Source organism: Perca fluviatilis, chromosome 22 (genome assembly GCF_010015445.1).
Source record: "Perca fluviatilis chromosome 22, GENO_Pfluv_1.0, whole genome shotgun sequence".
Lineage (NCBI taxonomy): Eukaryota > Metazoa > Chordata > Actinopteri > Perciformes > Percidae > Perca > Perca fluviatilis.
The window spans coordinates 11,574,930-11,602,551 of NC_053133.1; the positions used below are offsets into that span (position 1 = coordinate 11,574,930).

The window sequence follows — 27,622 nt, forward strand, 5'->3', positions numbered from 1 at the left end:
CCACTGCTTTGCTGTTTATGTATGCGTGTCTTTATCTGAATGTTTGCATAAAGCAGAAGGCTTTCCTTGTGGTTCTGCGTTTCTATTTGTGCTCATCTGAGCATGACAGTATGTTGACCTCAGATGCCTCTTTTCAGTGTAGTCTCTGATCTATCTTGATCATAGTGTTTACTTCAAAAGTGGAGAAAATGGGAGAAACAGAAATAGTATAGGAATTACTGCCTACCGCTCAACATTCAAACTGTCTTGGGCAAATTGTGCAGCAGTTGAGGTAAAAGCAGCGCACACTGTGATCATACTTCTTAAAGCACCCCTGAGAACTCATGTCATATGTCAACACGTCTCCGTGTGGAGATGGGACATCACACCATTTGATACTTTCAGGAAAAGGTGTGTTAAAGACGTGTTAACACCAACACATATCCCTGCTTACAGCCAGGTCTAGCAAAGAGTCGTCCTGTTCATTTTTATTAAATCATAATTCACCATGAGCTGTGCTGTAAAGTACTTATACACCTGCTGGGCCCCGCTGCCTTGCAATGCAAGGTACAAAGGGCCTCAGAGCCACTATGAATTAGACTGAAATCATATAGGGTTCACGTTTTGAGTGTTTTAAAAGACTATTGGTGCAAAACATTTTCACTTAACTAAAATGTTGGTTCAAAATTGTACCTTATACACACTATGCATTCGTAACTTTTGGTCTATCGGGTCTATCAGGTGGTAAATGAAATTCAGTTTAAATTTGCGAGAGTGCTACAAACTTAGAAATGACCAAGAAGAAAATCAAATACTCAAGTGGTGCTTAGACATGGCATGACACGCACTGTCTGTACAATGCTGCTTTCTTACATTGGTGCATCCTGGCAGTACCAGGATCAGCACCATGGACAGCGAATGTGACACAGTTTGGCGCAGACAGTTACAAATGATCCATCTATGCTCTTCAGGAAAACAATCTGGTGTGGATTTTTTTTTACAATCAAAGAAAAAAATGAAGATGCAGAGTACAGTACAGTTGTCAGACACAACCTTTTGTGCAGAGTTATGTTAGTAATAGATTTAGTGAAGTATACTCTATGAGTATGCAACATTGATGCACTAAGTCATGTTAGTTACTTCATTTCATGGCTTACATGACAACAACGTCAATGACTAATAATTTAATAAGGACTACAAACTGCTACTCAGAATCTAGTGAGATAATTAATGTACTTTGTGCACTTGGTACTTGGTGCATACAGGCACTGACATGCTTACAAACACTTGCCAGTTGTTCATAACTGTGTGGAGTGGTAGCAAACTGAGTGCACCTCTGCAGAGGACTTACACTTATTGCCAGCAGCTGCTATGTAGCAGCATTGTGGCTGAAGCCTGCAATGTAGATGCAATGTACAATGACTGACATGCATTTGTAAACATTACTGTGTTTTCAAAATCGTGACCCTTGTAGTTCTTACAGCTTGGATACCCAGAATTACAGTGCTTATGTCTTTTAAATTATTTAATCTTCTTAGTAATTAATAAGCTAATTGTTATGGCAAATTGTATCTATAGGGGACTTTGTGATTGATATATAATGTGTCTAAACACCTACTGTGAATATAATCCAGTATCAAGCCTTTTCTACAGAGATTACAGTATCATCATCAAAAGTAGCAGTCAGACCGTAGCATCCTATTCTCACACCCACAACCTACTCAGAGTATCTAAAGGCCCCAAACACGGCCGTCACCGCTTGCTGGTAAGCTCATCTGGGTTAGTTTAAAAGCAACAATAAATCTCTTGATATATTTAATTTGTTTGATTTAGAGATGAGGGCTGCGGGAGCCTGTTACAGATTTATGACAGCCTTCTCACATGGTGGCAAATGGCCAGCGCTGTGTCTCTGCAGAAAAATAACGCATCTCATAGCGGTGAATCATTATAGCTTCCAATTCACTGAAAACAAGCAGTTAATCTGATTCCCCATTCAGCTTTTTTTTTTTATATAAAACTCTGACATTTCATGGTAGAACTGATATCGTAACTATGCAAACACTGTGCAGTTCAAATTAAATAAGTCTTTCTGGGTAACTCATATAGCTTATTTAATTCAGAGACACATGCCCTATTAGAACAAAAATGACAGTGGTTGAAACTCTATCGCCTCCAGACGCACCTTTTAAAAAAAAATGAGGTGGTCACAGTTGCTTTTTTTTCTCAAAAATAGAGAGCATGTCAAAATAAGTAAATTACAGATATTGTTCCAGTATGCTATTTAAATTTAGGCCTTAATCTAATGTTAAAATGTAGCTCAAACTAAAATAACAAAAGCCAAGATCATGTTAACATCGTCCTCGTTATAAAGGCAATGAGATGAACAGTCATATGGAGCCTCGGGAGGATTGAAGCTTGATATAAGTGACATTTTTGTTGACACAGAAGTGTCTGCTCCTCACATGGCCGCTACCTTTTTAAAGGAAAACGAGCACTTGACATTTTACTATGATGATCGCTTGCACTTGCAGTTATCTTCACGCGGAGTGGGGAGGGGAGGAGGAAGCGATGAGTGTTTACCAGAAGAAGTATGAAGAATCATTTTCCCAAAGAGGCCACTTTACTGCAACCACTTACTGTATCTCTCTCTCTCTCTCACACACACGCACAAGTTAGTACGCTGTATGTTTCATTGTGTCTATGTCGTTTCACTTCATATTAAATGGGCCACACACACCTCTGCTTTGTAGGAATTGCGAATGCTTTATTTTAACGGTGTGAATGAACTCCAAATAAAGCTCCAAAGAGCTGGCAGAGAAGCTTGGTAACCCCTTTGCTCATCATCAGGAGTCTGTGCCGAAGGGCCTGCGTGCGATTTAATCATTGTCATGCTTGTCGCTCTGGTTTACGCTTAGGGACTTAAATACTGTATCTGCCATACACACAGTCACACACGCTCAAACACTGATATGTGCCTACACACACACACACACACACACACACACACACACACACTGCACTCATGACCATACAGATGCATGCACATCCACATGTGCATACACACTCTACACTGCAGAGGAAAAACATGTATACTTTCAATTGCAGACACACACAATTTAACCAGGAACCCACACAGACACATGCTATCTCACACATGGGATTACACAGACATAGACACACATGAACTTGCAGCCTCTATCCATGCTTCAGTAGCCAGCGACCTGCTCCCCTGTCTCTCCTGCCTCTCCTCAACTGCAACAAGGATGGTGAAGGATAGACTCACTGTTCCAGTGATGGCGCTTGCACTTGTTCACTGTGTGTGTGTGTGTGTGTGTGTGTGTGTGTGTGTGTCATTGACTACAGCTACCCCTTTTTTCTTTTTCATCTCTTTTTCCTCTCTTCAAATCCAGGAAATAGCAAAGTGGTCAACTGCTGTCTTTTATACAAGAGAAAAGTAAATGTATAAGCTTATTGGCTATAGCTGCACTTGTCTGTAAAGTTGCCTGTCAGCAGGCATTTATATAGTACTTGTTTTGTCTACTTTGACTTTGTTCAGATTTAGAGTGAACACTTTGTTGCTTTAATAATTTCGGCTGAATTGTGGCTCTCCTTCCTTTTTAAAACCATGTTTATGTGCATACATGCCTGTGTTGGAGCAAGCACTTGTGTCTGTGTCTGCTTATGTCGGCCAGGATCTCTGCAAAGGTTTGCATGCGCTTGCACAGGCTAATCTATCAAAACAAGTGTTTGTGATTGCCAGCGGATGGATGACCTTTGGGGCCTCTCTGGAGTCCCCTGTCACATCATGTGGTGGAGATAGAGGACAGGAGGGGAAAGAGCTGACAAAGAATGCAGAGAAGAGAGTTGCTGGGTGAATAAGTGTGTGTGTGTTTTTTTTAAATCAGTTTGTTCATGGAAGGCTTTTGCTGAGCATGCTTGCTCTTTTTCAGCATCGCCCTACTTCATATTCATGCACTTGCACACAGTCTCACCTGGCAGCTGCCCAGTGCACCCACAGTCTTCTGCTATACTTTATATCACTGAGCTCCTCCACTGGAGCCGAGAGAGAGAGAGAGAGAGAGAGAGAGAGAGAGAGAGAGAGAGAGAGAGAGAGAGAGAGAGAGAGAGAGAGAGAGAGAGAGAGAGAGAGAGAGAGAGAGAGCCCTGCTCAAGGGCACACTGCCAGTAAGTGTTGAAAGAAGGCAGAGTGTTTACACATTCACTTTACTTGCCCAGAATTTCCCAGCTGGTCTGAGAAATTCAAAATTTCAGCCTTCTGGTCACAAGCCATTTCTCTAATCTTTAGGACACCACCACCCCTGGCTGAGTGAATATATTGTGTCTCTTGAATATCAAATGCAATATGTATCCATGTTTGCTCTAAAACATTTTCAGTATATCCTTATTTTTTATTTTTTTTTATGATTACCTACTTAGAGTCACTCAAATGGGCTATTTTCCAACTCAAAATGTTCCAAAGAGCATGTGCTACACTTCTCATATCAAAAAACTCACAGAAAAGATGGACAACAAATTAACAAGTCTTTCTGGGTATTTATTTAAAATGCATGCCAGAATGTGCAGTACATGAGCTCAACAAGATGTCAATTGAAGCCAGATGTTGTGTCTGTCTGCCAATATACACAGCACTGCAGATTCATCAGTGAATTTGGAAAACACTTTCTATTAGTACATTGCTACATTGCCAGGCAAAGTGATGCTGCTAACTGAGCAAGTTTGTAGATGGCTTGTAGACACCTGCTTACACACACACACACACACACACACACACACACGCACAGGCACATGCAAGGAAAAAGAGCTGCAATGGCATTTAGGCAGTGACATTTTCCAAGTGACATTTTGTCTGTGGCCAAACCCAACATAGCAGACTCCCTGAGTGTGAACCCAATCATGCTGTCTTCTACACTGTCATGGAGCCAGCAGCCAACACACACACACACACACACACACACAGGGGCGTTTCAAAGGTGTTAGCCCTAATTAGGCCTGAATTAAACAATCTAGAAGTGATAGACTTTGATACATTTTCTAAACCAGTCTAGAAATTTTAACTGACAACCTTTCGAAATAATCTAGATTTTGCCTCCCACTGTATTGACCTTGGTTTTTGTCCACATCCTCTCCTTTCTATTGCCCACATGTGAAATACAGATATTTATTTAATTAATGGTCATTTATAGGACTTTTTGCTACATATAGTATAGGCTTACACATTAACTGCATTGACAATGATGTTCTGCTAATCTACCAAGGTAAAGACAGGATTGCTGAAGACAAGGCGGACTAATTGGACACTATCTTATTTAAAACAAAGACCCTTATTCATAGATTTGGGTTTTACAGCTTTAATATCTGTGGGATTTTGCAATTGCATTAATTATCAAATAAGGCCGTGATCAAGTAAAGTTTGTTTTTAATATGACGAGAGATCAACTTCTTACTCAGCCAAAGCTTTGTCAAGGTTTTGGAGTTCTGAAAAAAACTCTCATCGAGGAAGAACACCTGCATACTTAAATCAATGCAGCTTCCACATTTACTGGTTAAGCTATCATTCTAAGACCTCATCAGAGCATACGGTTTCTTTGGTGCGACAGGGAAACTAGTTTTGCATTCATTATAAGACCACAGGTTCCAGGTCCAGACTTGGACCTTTTTTTTTTGCCCTGAGCTGGGAAAGAAGAACCTGACAGTTAAAAAAAAAAAGATCTCTTTTCTTTGGTATCAAGTTTCACCCAAAGTACATCAGGTTGTCAGATAGTGATTCTAACCAACGGAAGAAAAAAAATACATAAAATATGTTTTGTGCTTCTCTCACTGGTGACATTTATTCACCCTACCAAGAAATGTGTCTCAATAAATGTCACAGAAGTGAACAAAGCGGTTTCTTTATTTATTTATTTTAAATCAATGCATTATTACCACACCATCAATCCTGACACCAGCAGAAAGGAGGCTCGGAATAGTTCTATTGATGGCAGGCAAGTACAGTTATAGAAACCAACTAAACTGAGACTGTTATTTAGTTTTACGTACTTCAGCCAGACTGTACTGAGACCAAATTATGTTTTCTGCTTTGTTCCATCGCTGTGCAGTGTTGCATGAGTGTGTAGTTGTGTATGCCAAATGCAAGTACATGTACATAGTTTTATTAAGGGAGTAGTATTATGTCCATGTCTGCTTGCCTATGTGTTGTTGTTATTGGATTGGCTATTAAACATAGAGCAAGGGATGGAGAGAAAAACGATGAGTGTTTACAGAGGGAACAGTGTACTGAATAACCTTCCGTATATAATGCACTAATTAGACAATTCATCACAAGTTAAATACAGTAGAACTTTTACACGAGTCAGAGAGAGAGAGTGAGAGAGAGAGAGAGAGCGAGAGAGAGAGAGAGAGAGAGAGAGAGAGAGAGAGAGAGAGAGAGAGAGAGAGTTGGGGTTAGTTTGCGCTCCACATGTGGAAACTAAATCTGTTACTTACGACAGTTAATCATGAATGAGTTAATCACTGTAGATGTTCACCAACAGGTTCCCAAACATTCAATCAAACATGCACCAATGAACACACAGGCATTCAAGAGCTGGGTGAATCAGGCTTAACCAAATGCAGGGCTGGACTGGCCATCTGGCATACCGGGCATTTTCCCGGTGGGCCGACGGACTTTTGGGCCGAACCGCCGATATAAATAGGCCTTTTTTTATTTTTTGGCCGGGCCGGCCCATAAAGAACTCACAGCGGCCCATTGGTTAATTTTCTTTATTGGCACTGGCCTGACCCAATGAAATCCAGGAACCCCCTTCCCCACTCCGGGCCGCAAATTTACGAATATGGCCACGCCTCCCGGCCCTGAGACGTGAGCTGTAATAGTTATGCTGGAAGTTTAGCATTCACGTTATAATGGACAAACGACCACCAAGTGCAAGGGAGGTGCAGAGAAATTAGAGGAGAAAAAGATTAAGAATCTACAGGCGGATTCCTCAAAAATTTCGGACATGTTTGGGTCTGTAGTAGCTGCTTCAACATCAGCATTACCTGAAGTAGAGGAGGAGAGGAGGAGAGGTGGCTGGCTATAGAAGCAGAAACAACGATGTCAGGGAAGAAGGCGAGGAGGAGGCATATACTGTCTATGGGAGGAGGCGAGTGAGGAAAAGATGGAAGAGAGAGTAGATGACGATGTGGTAAGGAGTAGGCAAATTAACACAGACTCTCAGTAAGGGAGGGAGGCTGTTGTTTGTGTGTGTGTGTGTGTGTGTGTGTGTGTGTGTGTGTGTGTGTGCGTGTGTGCGCACGCTACGAAGTGTGTCACGTCATAACGACAACAAGCAGTTTGGCTGTAACATTAAAGTTAGTGGCTGTCAGGTAACAGCTTAAGCTTACATTGAAAATGCTAGCGGTTAGCCTGTTGGGTAGCTGAAAAGTCTGTGGATCTATAAAATCAGTGATGATACAAGCATCAGTGTTCCTTGAATAGCTTAATTAGCTTCTCTTGTATTGGTGCTCTTTTCCAGGGCATATACTACTCTCAGCTTTATTGTAGCTTTTAGGAAGGGTTATAGTTATGGTTATTGTATTTAGCAGACACTTGTGTCCAAAGCGACAAAATATGAATCTTACAATAGTTAAAATTAACAGTAAACTGTTTTTAAAGTTGCTAAGCCAATATTAAGCAAAATAGTAATAATAAAAATAATGACAATACAATATCAAATATCAATAATAAAAAATTATAAAAATACCATAAATATACAAATCATAACTCTAAGAATGAATGAATTATTTAAGTGTAAGATCAACAGATAAGTCTTGAGTCCCCTCTTGAAGGATCCAAAATGATCACATGAATGCTGAACACTAGGCAACTAATTTAATGGAACGCACGCATATTTTAAGAGGACTGTCTGCAGGGAATTTGTCTGACCAATCACGGTGGGTGTGGGCCGCCTGGCCCAAAAAAAAAAAGTCCAGCCCTGACCAAATGACATTAACAAAGGCTGCTTCTAAGGTGATTTTTCTAGGGCTGCCAATTAGAAGTACGTTTCTGCTCCTACAGAGATGTAACAATGGCCATTTTCAAAACGGCATGAGACAAGGATCAGACTTAAAAAACGGCCAGAGAACAAAGGGTGCACTGAGATTAGAGAATAAAAACAGTATTTCATGTTGCAAGTGAAACAGTCTTGCAAGGTCAGCAAAGATGACACTTTTGTCTACGTTTTGCATACAGTATGTGCATTAAACCTGACATATACTTAAAGTGATGGTTTGGAGTAATTCACCCTAGGGTCCTTTGCACCATGACCTCGAGCCAAACACCCCCCCAGAAGCTTTTTTCACCTGGGTCGAACATTGGGAGAGTTAGCTAGAGTAGCGTTATCAGCTGAATAGCTTAGCGCAGGGGCTAATGGACCCACGTTTGTATCTTGTAAGTTACCCCACTAATAATGCCCGAAATGATACCAAACGTCTACAAGTAGTACAAATAGGTTATGCTCTCATAAAACGATGGATTGGAAAGTTTATAAGTACACCAGAAGTTTATGAACACTTGCCTGCTCTCTTCAGCTCTCTGTTGCTGCTGCTGCTGCTACCTGCAGTTAGACGAGTGCTTTGGGCCGTCTACAAATTACTACACCGAAAAGAGATACAACAAAAATACTTATTAATTTAATGATTAAATAAGGTAATGTCTCCAAACTTACCTCAATTATAACTTGTCTCCTGCTAGTTATACTACAGCACTTACTTTAAAAAAAAGTTAAATTAAAAAATATTTTTGTTGCATCTGTTTTCGGTGTTGTAATTTGTAGACGGCCCTAAGCACTGGTCTTACAGCAGCAGCAACAACAACAGAGAGCAGAAGCCAGCAGGCAAGTGTTATTTACATAAACTTCTGGTGTACTTACAAACTTTCCAATCCATCGTTTTATGAGAGCATAACCTATTTGTACTACTTGTAGACGTTTGGTATCATTTCGGGCATTATTAGTGGGGTAACTTACGAGATATAAACATGGGTCCATTAGCCCCTGCGCTAAGCTATTCAGCTGATAACGCTACTCTACGCTAACGCTCCCAATGTTAGACCCAGGTGAAAAAAGCTTCTGGGGGGGTGTTTGGCTCGAGGTCATGGTGCAAAGGACCCCAGGATGAATTACTCCGAACCATCACTTTAAGAAATAGTGTGTGTGTAAGCCTGTGTAACACAAGGAGACACACATGTCATTCTTTCAACATGCCTTGATTTGTCATTTATGGAATGCAAAAGTCAAATGTGTATTCATATTTTTAAACATGGCTAAAACATGACTAAATAATACATTTTGCCTTTCTTTTCATCTCCAAACTTTGCCTTCTTGTTTTCTATTTCAGTATTCCCTTTTATTTTGTTCTAGTCTCTGACAGACAAAAGCTATGCTATAGCCATAATAAGCACAGACAGGTGCGTCTGTGTGCGTGTGTGCATGCGCGTGTGTGTTGGGCAGAGAGTGACAGAGTGAAGGAGATATCAAAATTGGAGACTAAGAGAGAGACGATTTCATTTTGCCTACTGAGCCCTTAAATAATTTAACGAGGGAGAGATCAGTCAGAGTAGTGCTGTGTTTGTGTGTTGAATATTTATAATGCATATAAAACTGTTATGGCCCAGCTGTTGGCAGGCATACGTCTCAGGTCTGTGCAGTTTTTTAAAGGAGAATTAGAATCCAAAATTCAAACAGATAAACCTGCATCTTCTGGTTGTCACTAGCGGTTCACTGGTAAAATATCCATGGTTTGGAGGTTTGGTTTATGAAAAGATGGTATATATTTTCAGTGTTTTTTCATCGAGTAACAAACCATTAGGCTGGACCCAGCCTCATGAATAGCTTATTTTTAACTGTTTAGTGATGTGGCTCTTTGATTTGTCTGTCTTTGAAGCTGTTTTCCTAAATTCCTCTTCTCGTGGACCAGAGATGTTTTAATCCTGGGCTCATATTTATCAAACAACTCAGAATCACTCCTAGGACTTGCACTGAAAGTTTAAGTAAAACTAAAAATACTCCAAACTCGAAGCAGAACATGCAAGGTGGTCAGGAGGTTTTTCTATACCACTTTGAGAAAAGCTTACAATTTCTCCTTTAAGAGTGAATGACATCCCCATTTTACAACACTTTAATAGCTTAAAAATGATGTCATTTATTTTAACGTATACTCTTGATTCAACCCATTCAAAACATGACAGTTTTTAGGTAATTTGATGCAGAAAAGATTAATTATATTCCAAAAAATACCTTTAGTTGTGCGTATGTTATAAATTACTTACACATACATAGTGGCTGAAACAAATGTTTGCCAAAACTTCCTGTCTGCTGCGTCCTTAGTAAAACACATTGCCAGTATAATGAGTCACAAAATTCAGATGGTATTAATTGGCTCCAAAGCTGTCCACACCAGACAGAATTTAAATGAGCATCAGTTATAAAAGGAGACTCACCCATCCCTGAATGTGAGCAAGGATCTTTTTATATCTATGTATATGTTTTCTATCTAAAGTCAAATGTGAGACTGAGACAGATTTTTTTTTAAAACAACCCCCCTAATTCAGGGATTTCCTGTATGATCTGAGCTAAGTCAGTATTTGTTGAAATCATCGACTCCCTGCTCCAGAGAACCCAGACCTTATCAGCACACAAACATCAAAGCACTGCATTGACAACAAACTATGACAGAAGTGTCTAAAGAGAATGTGTTTTAGCTCTGAAATTGAAAATAACTTTTCTTCTTTGTCTTGCTGCCATTTTTACACTCGAACATGGGTAATGTCACTTTATCCATTCCATCCAGTAATACTATACTACTGCCAGTGGAGCAGTTTCAGTGCTTCTGTCTTAATATCAATCAAGGCCTACCATTTCCTGTCTTTGTGAGACAATTTCTCTCATTGCCAATGAATTCCACTCTGAAAATGACAGGAATACAATGGTAAATCATGGAGTTTATTTGCTCCTTGATTCTGTTAGTATTGTCATATTTATAAAAGCCCTTATGTCCTCCTATGATAGGATGTGACGGTTACTGTTATAAGTCTCAGTCATTGACTTAATTTGGGAGTATTTAACTACAAAACAGGTGTTATTCACAAAGCATTATTGTAATAAATGTGATCCTAGGGATTACATTCTTAGAATTTTCTTTTAGACATGTCTTTAACAAATATTTACTTGGATGTCCACTTAAATGTTAGATTCAATCAATTTGGGTTAGAACACGTATGTGTCATGTTTGAGTGAACTGACAAATGACCTATTTTGTTGTTTAGGTATAAGACATTATTCTGTCAAATCATCAGGTTTCTTTGAATATACCGTATGTTAAAGAGTAATTTTCATATTTCAGTGTCCTAATGGTTGTTTAGTTTGGTCTTGCCTGTATTTGTTGATTGATCTGCTAGCATTTAGTTGGTGTGCTGTCAATGACACAATTTGATTTGTTTTTTTCTTCCACAAGAGCAGTTTTCACCTATGTTTTTTCCTTTTAATGGGCTCTTTTTTATTGTTATTGTTATGCTTATTATTGCTACTAGTAGTCATACTAGAAGAAGTAGTAAACATATTATTGTCATTTTTTGTGTATGTGATTTGTGTATATATGTGTTTATGAGCCATAATCCCTTGAAAGGAAATCCTTACTGTAATTTGCAGTAATGATGAGCTGTCCATTACTGCCGTACCCATAATCACATTAAAGAACAGCCCTCAGGTATTGCTACTAATGTAAATTAAATTTGGTTAGATGCTGACTGATACAGAAAAGGCCAGTCACCACTGCGATCGGAAGGACTAGTATCCCTGGTGTACAACAATAATGAATTATGTGTTATGAAAAAAGATATGTGTTGATGAGAAAAGTTGATGCAGAATGAAGCCAGACCGAGCTGTGTAATTCTCTTTGTCTAGTATCACCATTTGCCAGATGGCTAGAGCACCTGTGTACACACCTACAGACAGATGCACACACATGAGCGGCGATGCACAATCAATGCAGGCACACACACACAGTCTTCTTCTTCTGTCTTTATGAGGACCCCCTACGCTGATGGTAATTTTTTTTCTATATATTCCAATAATAACCCCACCTACATATAGTAATCTAAAATCAGTTCTCATTTTAAAGGATAATACCTGTTTATTACAACTTAGATCTTATTTTCCCATTTGGAAGAGAAAACAAAAGTGAACTGTAAAATGACTACCCAAACTGTTTAGCCTGTAACAGCCTGTGACTCATTTAGACTGTCCTCTTGGTTGAACTACCATATTTGCTGTTGTTTTGCATGTATTATTAGCAACATTATAGGTATGACCGTTTTCAGTTACCCAAATTAAGTGGTGAATAATATGGCCAAACAATTTTTAACATGTGTTACAACCTGTTTGAATATATTGCGAGGTTCTTGTGGACTTTGTTTTAACGATGTTGCTGTGTTCCCAGATCTCAGCAACTACTTGAGTGAGTGCAGTGTGTTATTATGACCAATAGAACCAATTGGCAAACCTATGAAAATACGATCCAAGTTGCAATAATATATTATTATACAATATCCGGTCCTCACTTCATCTTCAGTTAAGCATTTCCAAAACCAACTCTGCCTCTGGCCTCGCATCTTTCCATCTGCTGCCACTGGCAACTGAAATGCTCTGCAAAAGATTCTCAAACTGGACAAACGTAATTTCCAGTTCATCCTTCAAAACCATCATATCATCCTTGTTCACGGACATATGCAGTTGCTTCTCTACATAATCATTTTTCCAGCTAAATATATCTGAAGTCTATGACCCGATGTTTGTTCTTAGTATTATAGAAGCACAAAAACAGAAGCACACATGCCCCATGTCAGGTAACAGTGAAGCATAGTGTTCAGTCTCAGACATACAATACCCACATTGTTTGAGAACAAATGTCGTTAACATGATCAGGCCATTCTGGAAGTCTGTTTTCCTTTCTTCTCTTTCTGTTTTTCTTCTCTCTTTCTTGTGCACACATGCAGAGGGAGTGGATCAGGTGTCTCTCCCTTGGCTATCGTCTCATGTGACTTTCATCAACAGAGACGTCTCAGTCTCCTCTGCCTTTCTTCCTTGCTTTCTCCCTCTACTCTCTTTTTCCTATCCTCCAGTTCTTGCGCTCCCCCCCCCCCACACACGCGCACACACACACACACACACACACACACACACACACACACACACACACACACACACACACACACACACACACACACACACACACACACACACCTGCTGCTCCTCTCCTGACTCGTGGTTGACTTTTCACACTCATTAAAGTGACAAGACAAGCAGCAGTTGGAGGGAGAGGGGCAGAAATGAATCCCAGCTAAATTTAAGCCATACCTACTGTGGGCTACATGAGCCACAGCTGTATGGTTTAGAACAGGAGGAATGGGGGTGGGTGGGGAGAAGAGTGCTACTGTGTGGGGAATTTTAATAAGCATGGGAGGGACGGAGGAGAGAATAGTGACCTTTTTACCAGCTCCCATTCACACTCCTCTTCCCCACTCATCTCATTTCAGTTGTTTTCATTCGTCTTCGTTGATTGAGAATAGGGAGAGGAAGAATAAAAGAGTGAGCGAGAGTTACTTCTCAACTAGAAGGTCATAGCTCTTTTTGATAGCCTTTTGTATCCCATCCAAAAACAGCAATGTTAATAGCTGCCCATAGGCCACTTTATAATGATTGGGCCTTATCTCTAGACACACACAGACAATCACGCACAGACAGCACACAGCTTCTTTATGGTGGCAAGTGGGGAAATTTAGCTTAAACGGAGAAAGAACTACGGCTACCATTTATCCCATTTAAAGCTCTGATACATGGGCCACTGCTATGTTATCCTGCATTCTGTCCCACTATGTTAGCCCACCCCCATATGTATTGCCTGTATCTTGTAAAATATAGCCGGTTTTGTTTTATTGCATTTGGAAAACTCATTCAAACATTATCCATAGAAAACCTGTAAATATTACACATGTAAAGTTGTCCTGGCTGTCTTCCTGGTCTTGCTTTCCTCAAAAATGTCAATGTACATTATTTCCTGTCTTTCTTTTAACAGTAATTTAAGTGCTACCCAATTAACTTGGGATACATAAATAATTATTTATACATTTTTTTATTTTACTATTTTATTAGTATTCTGTGTAGTTTTGTTACATGTTTCCTCTAGAGAAAGTTGGCTCACAGGCTTTACTATTGGATAATGTGATGCTCTTTGGCTCCCTATTAGGAATTCCTTTTCTCTCCTCCACAGGGAGGTCAGATATCACTCCTGTGTTGTGCACATATACACCGTGCATATTTGCATGTTTGCATGTACAATAGATGCCCATAGTATATATTTAACTTAATACTGTACAGTATATTCATGTGGGATTGACTTAGCAAGCCAGTGCATGTTTGTACTGTCTTTTTTTCCTCCCCTGTATCACCAGTTTAAATCCAAATGCTGTGTGTAATCGGCTAATAAAATAAATGTTGGGGTGACATTCAAGTAAATATTGCTCACTAAGAAACTTGATGAGACTGGTACCTTTCCTGCATGTGTTGGTCTGTTTATTTTGTAAGAGAGACTAAAAAACATACGCAGAAATCTCTGGGAGAGTAGTGCAGGTATGTAAAATCCCAGGGACTGTGTGTGGGAGGAGTCAGGACCTAATTTGGGGGAGGGGGTGTGGATGTGGTTCTACAGTTGCCATAGAGACCGCTGTGGCTGACTGTGGGTCGCACGGGCGTCTCTGAGGGAGGCGGTAACACGCGCACAACATATGCACGACATAGTAGAATCCTACAGATGGGCATTTCCATGGACTCACACGGACAAAGCATAAGGAGCACCCGCTGAAACTCCCAACTCATCAGTTTTGGATCTATTGAACTGTGGTTTATGCACGTGTCAAGGTAAAATATGCTACTACACACACAACAAATTGTTTAGCAGTAATGTTACAATTTATGGAATCAGCAGAACAGCAGGGTTTTCATGAAATACACATGCAGAACGATCAAAATAGCTGGTATGACAGATCCTCTCCTTGGTGATCCAGCATCAGCAGTTGTTGCACTGTTCTTGGTGAGATGACATTCAGGAAACATGTTAAATTGTGGTGTGGATTAAAAGAAGATGAATTACCTTCAGCAGAGATGCACCTTGGTTGTCTTCCTTAAATGTAGAGCAAGACAATGAAATGACTGCTTGTCTCCAAATGTACTTCTCTAAGTGCATTCAGATGTGTGCTCACATATGTTGTCCAAGTACAATGGATTTGCAGCTGTGGGCCACAGATAGTATGATATGACTCCCCTTTCTGTGTTTTTGTATTTCCCATAATTCACGCCTCTCTGTCTTTCAGTTCATCCTGGCATGGCAAGTTCATTTCCCTGTATATGCTCCTTTTTTTTAATTCTAGTTACATATGCATTATGTCAGTACCTTAGAACAAGGACTCATTCTGTTGCAGAAAACACCCAGCTTACTCACAATGTTGTTAGAAGTACATAATAATTTACTTTCCACCTGTAGTTTTTATTATTATTTAGTATTCACTGTGCTCCATGATTTTTTAGACTGGCGAGTGAGTACACTTTTACTGAGTCAAATGTTATTGAGCTGACAGATGTGTGCTGTGCTGAACATGTAATTCAACAAAATAAGTTCTTCTCAAAAACATTACAGAGACTTTCTGATGTTAAGTCGCTAATGATTTTTATTGTGTGAGTGTAGTAATTATGACAGTGTGTAAAAATTTAACAAGCATTGCTGACTGTTCTGGTATGGTTACAGCAGCTGTTTCTATCTGAATTTACTGCTGTTTGCAACACAGTGGTGTAGGCCACAGTGGTACATACTATACAATACAAAGAGAGAGGTGTAAGTTTCCAAATCACAGACATCAAAGTTTTCTGTGTCTAAAAAAGCTCTCCAGAGGATCTTTTAGCATCATTATTTCTAGATAAAACCCCATACTAATTATTTATGATGTGCTTTTTTCAGCTAATCAGAATGCATAGCTGCATGCAACTGGACAAGTCAGTAAACTCACTCATCTAGTAGACATACTGCTCCTATCCCTTGGCCAATTCGTGAATGTGCTTTTGGAAGTCTTTGTTAGTAGCAGTTCATCCTCATAGACCATGGATCAATTATCGTAACATATCAACAGATTACCATTTCCTTAGGCAAAGGATTTGAATGAATAAAATGTGTGAAATAAGGGTTATGCATAATTTAACATATTTTACCCCAATACAGAACTGGCCTAACAGGTTTCCCATCTGTTTTGGCATTCAAGCATTACCATGTTACCTTAGAAGGCATTTAAGATACTTTACCGTTGAGGCATTATATATCATCAATTAGCATAATGCTACTTTAGGTGCAGGGATTTGCATTTTTACACCTTGAGGATTTAAAACGGTTGCAGCAGTGGCAAACAAGGCGACAAAGCAGTCTGCTGTGGGGAGCAGAGCAGGGCTTTGAAGCGAGGCACCTCGCTGTAAAACAAAGCTGTAATTTAGAGTTACGGGTCCAGAGGGTTTAATAGACTCTGCTCAAATTCTGTGCGTCACTTTGCTTTGCAAATCATAGTGGTGGCGGAACCTGCTACTTTGTTGTTCACAAGTACAAGGTTTATCGTAGTTAGAGCAAGGACAATCTAGAGAGGAGTTGCTGACAGTAAGTAGAGCAATACATGGAGGAAAGCAAGGAGAGGTTGGGTGAATGGAGGATTAAAAAAAGTGTGGGAAGAAAGGATTGTGCCTGGCTAGTGGTGTATAACATAAGTTTGACTTATTAACAATTTCTATGTGAAACTTGCAGTAAACTAACACATTTTCATATATCATTTCAACCCTCACAGATAAAGGAATTTCCTACTGTGAGATCAATGAACTACTACTGCTAGTACTACATATGGATGTGTCGGGGGCTTGCTTTTGGCACTTAATGTGTGTGTGTGTGTGTGTGTGTGTGTGTGTTTGTGTGTGTGTGTGTGTGTGTGTGTGTGTGTGTGTGTGTACAAGAGGAAGACCGGGAAAGAGGGAAAGAAAAAGTGCATATTTATGAGTAAGTGGTTGCTGTAAGCGTGTGTGAAAAAAAGGGGTGAGGGAGAGGCAGGGAGATGAATTGCATTGTGCGATGTAGTGTTGGGGAGGAGAGGGGATTGAGGTTGGAGACTTGAGATAGCGACTGGGGATCAACACATTCAGAGCTTCAAATGGCTTTGAGAAAACCAATCAAAGCAGCATACACTCTCTCCACGTCTCGCTCACACAGTCTCTCTCTCTCTGGGTGTCGCACGCACATGCACTCGGTCGTACATACACAACATCTTCAGTGGGGTGGAGTTCAGTGCACTATTGATCTGCTTCCATGTGGCTGAGATTAACTTGAATGCGACACACGCACGCACGCATGCAAGCACACACACACACACACACACACACACACACACACACATTCATGCACATACTTACACACAGTGATTGCTGTTTTGAAATCTCATCTATCTGGCTCATAGCTAGATGACTGATATGGAAATGCCAGTAAGCCAGTTAAATAGCTAATGCATCAGCACACACACACACACACATGCACACACAAAGAGGGTTGGTTTAAGAGTGATGCATTTAGGGGTAATCAGCCATCCATACAGCCTTCAGCATGCAGCACCCAACAGTGTGTTGGCAGTGTGTAACCTGACAGGAAGGAACTTGCAACTCGCCAGACTGTAGCCACACATAATATCATTTAAGGCTGCGTGTAGACCAGCAGAAGCATTGAGTTAAAATAAAAAAAGTCTGCATTGGTGTATCCATGAAGTCCAATTTCAATACTATGTCCATGAAGTTAAGGGTTATCACACACTATACAACAGTGAGACTGAACTTTACAACTCTGAGAAATGATCATGATAGTAGACATTTTTTCCCCAATGTCAACAGTAGAATTACAATTTGCATTGCAAAGTAATTTGCGTTTCTGAAGTATGTGGTTGGTAGTATTTGTTGATATTATTCTTCCCCTTCACATCTAGTCCACTAAGACCACTACAGTATTTTTACATCAAGTGCCAAAAATGTCATTACCTAAAAACTTATCCTGCACTGTAATATGAGAGAATCCAGCCAGTAAATGTGTCATCATTTTGTCAGAGGAGTTCTGTTACCAGCTACCCTGTAGAAAAAATACGCTTTTGTTTTCAATTGTAATCCTCTTTTTTTAAGATTGTGTCACTTTTTTTAATGTGAACATTTCTTTGTTGAACCAAACAGGAAAACAACTCATCTGGGAATAACAAACACATTTCATGAAGGAATCCCACAAATATCTTCTTTTGACAGATTTACAGTTTGCAACCCAGTTTCAGGAGTGCTTCAACTGCTCCAGTTGGCAACCCTCCCGCACCACACAGCCGATAGGATTAAAGGGCTTTTTTGCTCACACATTTAGAACACTTTCAACCAGTTACTCTGCCTCATGCCTTTTTCTCACCTGTCAATCACATTCATGTTAATGATCACACTTCATTTTTAATAGTTGTCTTCCAGCCCTAAGCTGTTTCCATGACCTGCGGCTGACAATGCTTCACTTCTTCTACGACAAGTAATGCAGTCCCACTTACTAACCACATGAAAATACTGTTCGGATGCTGTCGAGAGGCTTTACAAGGTTATTTATAGTACATTGAAATAGAAGTTACATGGTTTTTATAGTTGTAATACCCTATCCTTCTCCCACTAATGACCAATCAGATGGGAAAGGTTTTTTGGTGTGTTTGTTTTGGTATCTCTGGAGTAAAGATATGCACCGTAGCATCAGTTCCAAGCTTTCGTACCTTCCCAGCAGAACATCAGCTCTCTCTCCTACTCCCTTTCTTGTTCCGTCTAACACACATGTTGTCTTTCTTTGTCTATTCAGGAGCTCCAGTTTGAGCGCCTGACCAGGGAACTTGAGGCTGAGCGTCAGATTGTCGCCACCCAGCTGGAGAGATGCAAGCTGGGATCAGAGGCAGGCAGCATGAGCAGTATCAGGTAACATGCAAAGCTGTTTTTTCTTTCTTTTTGTGTGTGTGTGTGTGTGTGTGTGTGTGTGTGTGTGTGTGTGTGTGTGTGTGTGTGTGTGTGTGTGTGTGTGTGTGTTGGGGGGGTGTATTAGGTAACACACTGTCCCCATCTTTTGTGTGTGTGGTTGGGTTATTGTGTGGAAAGCATGGGAGCAAGTGTGTGTGTGTGTGTGTGTGTCCTTAAACACTTTCAGGTAAAAGATACATTGTGTGTGTATCTGGGACTTTGGGGTTTATAATTTTCCCCCACTTTTATCAAACGTACACAAGAATGTGTATGTATAAGTCTGCATCTTAGGTTTGTATGCAATAGGCTATGCGTCCTTCATGACACTAACACTGTCTGTAATAGTATATGCCTACACACACACAACACACACACACACACACACACACACACACACACACACACACACACACACACACACACACACACACACACACACACACACCCACCCTGGGTATTTTCTCTTCAGATCTGTGGAGTGTGTGGATGCTACTGGAAAAGAACAGTGTTCCCCTGCTGTGGGGTGCATTTATCAGCTGGATGGATTAGGACAACACTGAGGTTGCAGGCAAAATCACTCAGATACACACTCACACACAAGTTCACACACACATGGAAGGTGTTACATGAGGTACAATAACACTTAGCTTGTGGGGAGCTTTACACTCATACTATACAGACAGACGCATGACATACCGATGTGAGAATATGATAACACTCTTGACAAACATGCACACTCTCACATACAGCACCGACACACCATGATAGTTGCTGAGGGCTTGATGTAACAGAAACATCAACACAAGCCTTGGCAACATTGGTGAGGGTGTGACAGCACATACTTTCACCCACACATATACTGTACATGGTCACGAAAAAGTCCTGTTAGAGATTTTGCTTTGTAACAGAGACATGGGTCAAGCTTTAGTATTACAATTCCTGGAACCCCTTTCATCATATTATGGCATTAATTAGCATATTAAGCACAGCCCTGAAACACTTCAAAATACTTAATTATCTTCCCCATTTTTAAGTCTGACCTTTCTGTTGCCAAAATGATTTTCCACTGAGGGAAAGAGAGCTCTCAACAGAAAGAGGGAGTAAAGATTAAGGAAGAGTGGATGGAGGAGAGGAAATGTATGCCACTAGCATGCTAATTTGGGATTTTATGCTAACGTCTCAATATCTGCCCCTCTCCATTTGCTAAATTACTGTCCCTTCACATTCTCCTTCTTACAGGCGTTGCCTCCCTGTAAGTAAAAATCCTGAGTAAAAGTAAAGTTTGGTAGAAAGGTTTTTGGGGGTTGTTGTGTGTGTGTGTGTGTGTGTGTGTGTGTGTGTGTGTGTGTGTGTGTGCCTGCCTGCCTGCCTACGTTTGTGTGTAGGTTTTTGTATTTGCGTGAATTTTGCTGTGATGTCAAAGAGTCAGGTTCATATAAATTCAGCATCCCCCTGCATCCCTCAGGCAGCTTATTGCATTAGTACACAACCTCGAGGGGGTGAGGGTGGGATGGGGGGGTGCAGGGCAGGGAATGGAGCGCACAAGAAAAAGACACTTTTAACTTTCCCAGTTTATTCTGTTTGCTCTGGCAAGTCTCAGATGAAACTTTTTGGTGAAAGTTTCGAGGCTTTCTTCCTGGGTTTGTGTTGAAGTTCTATTGTTTGTTAAATTACCGGGATAGTGATTTAACCCGAGCACCTTCAGCATTTACAGTACATGGTAGTCACCTTAGAAATATGTTACAAATGCATACTCTAACTAAACTCTGCAGCATATATTAGATTACATGTGTATGGTGTATGTTGTGAATAATCATTGCACAAGTCTCCACCATCATGTGAAACTATTCACTATGATACTTATAGCAAAAACTCAATCAACTGTTTCAGAATGTTTCCATAGCTTTCAATTCATTTTGCAGAAAGAGACATGTGAGACCCATAAATCAGATACTTTGACTAGTATCACCTTAATCATACATCTATTTGTGAGCCACATACAGTATCTTTGCTTTTAAAAGGTTTTTGTATCCTTTTATGTTTTTTAATATATGCTGTTGTGTCGTTTCAGATACCCAGACTTTAGTGTATTTATTTCCACTTGTCAATTTGCAATACGTTACAGATGCATCGTTACATTTCAAGTGTAGCATACGGTAACTTCGCCTACTCTGGATGTATCGTGAGCTAAACTGGGTATCACTGTCACTGTGTCACGAGCCAAAGCATTAAGAGTTTGTTGTAGCAACCAACGAAATAATAATTTAGATTAATATAGGGCATTTCATGAAACCCAAGAACGCTTTACACAAGTACAGGGGGACAAGGCAAAAGAAAATAGTAGGCCAACACAAACACTGACTGAAAGGAATAAAAACCGGGCGCTAAATGGGAGGGGGACGTAATTGAATATAGGCTACTGACGTACAACCACATCGCATATTGTAAAGTTATTTTATGAATGAAATAGACATATTACATAACCGAGTGGCAATAAAACTAACTGTACAGTTCAAGTCGAGTGTATATATTTATGTATCTGCATTGATTTCTCTATAGTTTCAGCTAATCTTTCACACTGTTCTCCTCCTGTTACTCTTAACTCTGATTTGTTTGGCTTATTAGCCCAATGTCAAGACGTCACTATTCACTTATATTATTCCTGTGATTTTGGACAGGTCAGTCAATCATTTTAAATGAAGCAGCTAAGAAACCAAATAACTGAGACACTGCCTTGATAGAGCCATCTAGATAGCTGGTCTCAACCTACATAAATATTTTTTCATTTTTTCATCTTCTACTTGAACCCAGCATACAGCCTGCCACTTTCTCATATATACAATAATGTTAGTTACATTTCCTTACTGGCAACCAAGTGTGGAAGTACCATATTACATTTACTCTTTCTGCAGTAACATAATTTAATATGTTATACTCAAAAAAAGTAATTTTTTGAGTATTTAAAAAAAATCTGTAATTCTAATTTACTTAAATACTTTCAATCACAAGTATCATACTTTGCCACATTTTAAGTCACATGCATTACAGAATAAAAACAAAAGTCACATTCAGTTGTGAGAATGGAACAGAACAAAGGAGATAAAGCTGCAGGTGTGTCTGCGGCTGCAGGAGGGCAGAGCTCGATAAAGGTCAAGCTCTGAACTCAGCTGACACTCCAGAAGAGATACATGTTGTAAATGTTTACCTTCAGCAGCTGAGGGTCAGCTGTCAGCGGGTGGGAAGGGTGCAGAATGACGGTTACACTCAGGCTGGGCCTACTATTTAGTGAACAGTACAAATTCACAACAATGCAATTAAATTAAGGATGGGTTGTGGGTAGCATTATTGTACCTCGGCATAGTTAACATATTGGGTCATTTTGCTGAAATTGTTCCACTAGTGTATGTGTAACTCAGTAACATTTACTTAGTGTACATTTTCACTACTTTTTTAAGTAAATTTGTACACAAGAACTTTAATTTAGTACAATATTCTAGTACCCTATCCACCACTGCTGGCAACATCATCTGAAATTTCCATGTCCTCAGTATATGTTAAAAGTCTGGTTGGTTAGTATGGTTTTATCTAATCTTGTGCATTTGTTTTATGCTTGTAAGAATGCTGTGTGTACATGTTCCTGTGCCAGCAATGGCTTGACTGCTGTCAAGTCTGCTGTCTAATAGTTGCATCATCTTATGATTATCACATCAGATATATATAGGATTGGCTTAGCTAAGCTTTTATCTGCTGCTGACAGTTCACTAAATGCAACTGGAAGCCCCCATCCATCCCTGTGTGCGCTCAAATTTGTCAATGTGTGTCAACTAAAACGTCAGATGTGCATTTGTCTTCCTTTTTGCGCTCATGCATACACACATGTGATAGCTCACCTATGACTGAGCCCTTTGTATTTGTTTTTCATTTTTATTTTATTGACACTATCTTTATGCAGATTCCAACGGGTTCTTTTGTTTTTTGTTCCAAGCCTAACTATAGATATAACTGTCTGCAATATAACTATGAATGATCAAAGAGAGCCTGATGCTATTCAAAGAGACAGTGCTAACCTTTCCCATGGTCTTCAACATCACCACTCATTTTCCTCTCCTTCATCAGGGTCTCAGTGACAGGCAGCAGCTAAATATAGAGTGTAGTGGCTGGCTCTGAGTGAATAGGTGTTATAATAAGGTACAAGGTAAAAAGAAAGGAAGGCAGACAAGGTAGTTGCATTGGGAGGAAAAAGGGAGACAGTTAATGCCTGGTGCACACAAGGATTTTCAAATCTTTACTGATTTGAAAACGTGGGAGACAACAGACATAACAAAAGCTTTAACAGATTTGTATTAAAAATAATATTTTTGTATCAAATTAAATCATAAGAACACATACACCAGACAAGTCTGTCAATATGCAGGATGACACACTTAGCGTTTTACAGTAAACAGTTTCAGAGTGGCAATTCCATCAATCAAACGTGACTTCGGAAAACAAACACTGCACTGCACTTGTGTGCTGTTTTGCACCAAACATTTTTTTAAATGGATGACATTAAACAAGCACTCATACTGTTGCCATAATTGTACAAAGTTAAATATCAAACATGTTTGATATATATGATTCGATATTGGGGAGACTATGATCCAGTCGCTAACATTAAGATCATGTCTGTAAACCCCATCACACTAACAAACAGATCAGCAGATAATCTGATTGTTGGGAGGGGTTCTAACCCACAATCTGCCTAATTATCCTCTATTGTGGGGCTTGCATAAATAATAGGGGTGGGGGAAAAAATCGATACAGCATAGTATCATATTATTTTCCATGGCAATACTGTATCGATACACAGACGTCAATTATCGAGCTATTATTATATGCGTGTTGGTCAGTTTATCTAGTCTGGCTATCACCAGACCAAGCTAAATTTTTTAAGATTGAACATTAGTTTGGGAAGTCTGCTCTGTATTTTCTCTGCACAAGAGGCGTGATCAACGGGCATAGTTCAAATGACTTTGTACGCAGTTGGCGTTGGTCCTTCAACCAATCAGACCAACGATCCTGGTGACGTAGCAGCGACAGCGGCATCGAAGGGTTGCTGTGCTTTGGTGGCCGGCTTGTTGAATGTAAACAAAAAGCTGCTTGGTCGCTTCTCTATCGTCATAGTGTTAAACCCGCCAATAGCGTGCCAGATGGATAAGCCAGTTTGTGATTGGTTCCCGCAAATTTGTAATGGAAGCAGGATAGATAAATTGACAGGTTACAGTCAACAGTTTGTCTACTTGTCAATCCCATTTTGCAGCAAAAAAATTAAAGTGAAATTAACAAACAGAGAAATGTATCTTTTTAGATATAACAGATGTTGAAAGTTTCCTTTTGGAGACATAATTTGAAATTGGGAAAAATCTGAAGTTGGAAAAAAGGTAATAAATTGCAATATATCACAGAATATGTTTAAAATCGCAATAATATCATATCGTGACATAATTATTGTGATGATATTGTATCGTGAGGCCGCTGGTAATTCCCACCCCTAATAAATATATGGACAATAGCACTCTATAGCTCTATACCACTTTTTTGACATTTCATAAAAAACTTACTTTCATCTTTCTAAAGTTGTTTCTTCTGTCTATATTTTTAGACAGTGTTTCCTGTGGGCTTTAAGCTGCAGGCACCATATTCACTCTTCAGTGGGTCCATTACTCTGTTAGAAGTCGGTCAGGGTGAAAACCAACTTAGGAGCATAAGCTACCTGGTACCTTGTATTGTAGTTTTGTGTGTGTGTCTGTGTGTGTATTGTTATTCCAGAGGTGTGGGTTTTTGTATATCCTCTGTTTGTGGGTTTGTATTGCACATGCTTGGAGTGAGTGCTGTGTTTATGTATGCGTGTCTATGTGTGTTCCTAGCAGCCGCTGCGAGCCTGCATGTCCTTAGTTGTGTTCCGCTCAATAAAGCAATTCAGGCATCTCCACGGACTCCTCCATAGAGCTGAGGACCCTAAAAAAGTGCCTGACTGCGGTGCAGAAAACCCAGGGCATTACTGACTAACATCTGTTCACACTGTGAACTGTTGGCATGCGACACAACACTTTACAGGAAGGAAACGCACACTGGCACACATACACACATTCACACACAAACACGTAGACTCTAAACACCATGCGGAGACTCATTTATCATTTTTCTAACATTAGTGGTAAGTGGCAGCCAGTGGGAAACATTTGCTCCTGCTGTCTTTTCTGCTTGACTGACTCTGAAGCTCAGACCTCCAGTGCTTTTTAAAGGGGTATAATATTGAATTTATGTTTGAGGTATTTCAATTAGTATTGATCTATTTTTCACCGTCACGGAGATGCCAAAACAAACAGTGATATGGCACCAAATGATGTAAGTTAAATGTATGTATGAAGTTAAATGGCAACATATACAGTAGGTAATCTAGTTATGCAAGTCTTTCCTGCAAATGGAGATAATTTCACCAAGATAAGTAGCTAAATAGAGGAAGGTGATTCCATTGCAATAATTCATTGTGACCTGTCCCTTGTCTGTGATGTACAGTATATTAGCTGGATTAAGAGGAGACATATTGGTTGAACCTGGGATAAGTCGACATATGGAGACACGAAGGTTGTTGAGTTTCAGATTGCATCGCAGAATGGTGTCAAACCTCCAACAACAATTACAGTTTTTCATATGTTGTTATTCGAAAGGTTCCAGGATGTTCAATTTTTAGGGTTGGAAATCTTTTGATCATAATACCAAACAAAACCTGTACTGTACAAGGCCCAAACACTGGAATTGCTTGTAAACTGATTTGCTCCGGCTTTAAAACACCACTGTCATTGGCTGCTCTCATCTATTCCATTATTTTTCATGAACTATGAAATAAAGCATCCGTACAATTTAAGTACTATCCTTAACACAAACACCAGCAAATTGCAGAACTTGTTTCACATGCCTCATCAGAGTTTTTTTTGGTTCACTGAGATGTAAGGCAGATAAATTCCTTGACAGATTCAGATGATTTAAGTCCTATGGCTGTTGGCTGCCTTGCGGTGACCTTGCTCGGCATTATGGGACATTATGGCATTTGTCCATTAAAGCAATTCCCCTGAACTGTTTAGGAAATAATGTGAAGCTTGCTACTAAGCTAATCATGACTTGAGGCAATACTCTAGATTATCAAGGCCACATATGAGATGTCACGTAAGCTTATGGATTCCCTGGCTAAGTTGAATTACGTTGTTGTCATATTCCACCGGCTTCTAGCAAATATAGTACCAGCTTGATGCCTTGTGGCTAGTGTTATGGAGTATGTTTGCATATATGATATGATGAGGAAATGTAGATATTACAGCTATCCGTTTTGCTTTAGAACAAATAATGCACAGTGAGAAGGAGACAGAGTGCAGTTGTTGTAAAGCCACATCATTAAAGAAAAGGGGAGTAGCAAGTCCATTATGATCCGCCAATTATTTTAAAGCAGAAAGGTCATGTCAGATAATAGGAATCCAAGCTGAGGCAGGCAGCATGTCAGTTGGTATGCAGATGACAAGCGAAGTTGAGCGAAACAAATGTAACCTCTAAATGAGTGTTTTGTTGTGCTTAATGGAATTGTTAGCGTTTAGTAGAGAGAGATGAGAGTATCAATCCAGGGGGGTGGGGAAAAACAACGCAGAAAGAGGGAGAGAGAGAAATAAAGGACAGAGAGAGAGAAGGAAAGAGACAGAGAAAGGAATAGATGGCTAATAAATAGCTTTCATTACCTTCTGGCAGCCACAGAATAGGTTCATTGATTTATTATTTTTCATTTGTTTCTTTGTCTCTCTTTCTCTCTCTCTGTCTTTTGCTTGTTCTCATCGTCTCATTTTCTCTCACGTTTGTCTGTCTCTTGCTCGACACATCTATCTCAAAATCCCTCTCTGGTTTTCATCCTCATGTTTTACAAATGTGATTTTACTTCACTGTATGATCACTGTACTAATAAACTGAACTTTCTCTGTTTATTCACTTACTTGCAGTACAGTGTATCTGGATCAAGTGTAGGTGTGTGTGTGTGTGTGTGTGTGTGTGTGTGTGTGTGTGTGTGTGTGTGTGTGTGTGTGTGTGTGTGTGTGTGTGTGTGTGATAATCACTGTGCTAGTTTTGATGAGCTCTGTAAATCAGACGTTTCCTTTCATCGATATTATTTATGTATCCTGCTGTCATTTATTTATGATGCTCACAGGTTGAAGCATGTGGATTATGTCTATTTTGTAGACAGACAGATCAATGCTTCAGGCGTCACAGATTTTTATACTGCTGTTGATAGTTTATGCAACAAAAAAATTCCAATGCAGAGAGAAAGAAAGAACAAAATTACAAAATCACTTCATACAATGTAACTAATATTTATATTTATGCACTAACACTGAAAGAAATATATGCAGTATGGCTTGTGCACAAACATGGGCACACACCTGTACAGTAAGAACATAAAAGCGCACCAGATGCTGTCTTGTCTT

General features: G+C 39.7%; 1 protein-coding gene across 4 annotated transcripts in view; it reads left to right on the forward strand.

Annotated features, from left to right (window-relative positions):
• ctnnd2a (catenin (cadherin-associated protein), delta 2a) overlaps window positions 1-27,622 on the forward strand; it is a 283,909-nt gene that overhangs the window by 79,453 nt on the left and 176,834 nt on the right. For all 4 annotated transcript variants that reach the window (XM_039790447.1, XM_039790449.1, XM_039790450.1 and 1 more), the window contains exon 3: window positions 18,967-19,079. In XM_039790447.1, coding sequence (XP_039646381.1) covers window positions 18,967-19,079 — 113 coding nt within the window. The remainder of the gene's footprint in view (window positions 1-18,966; window positions 19,080-27,622) is intronic.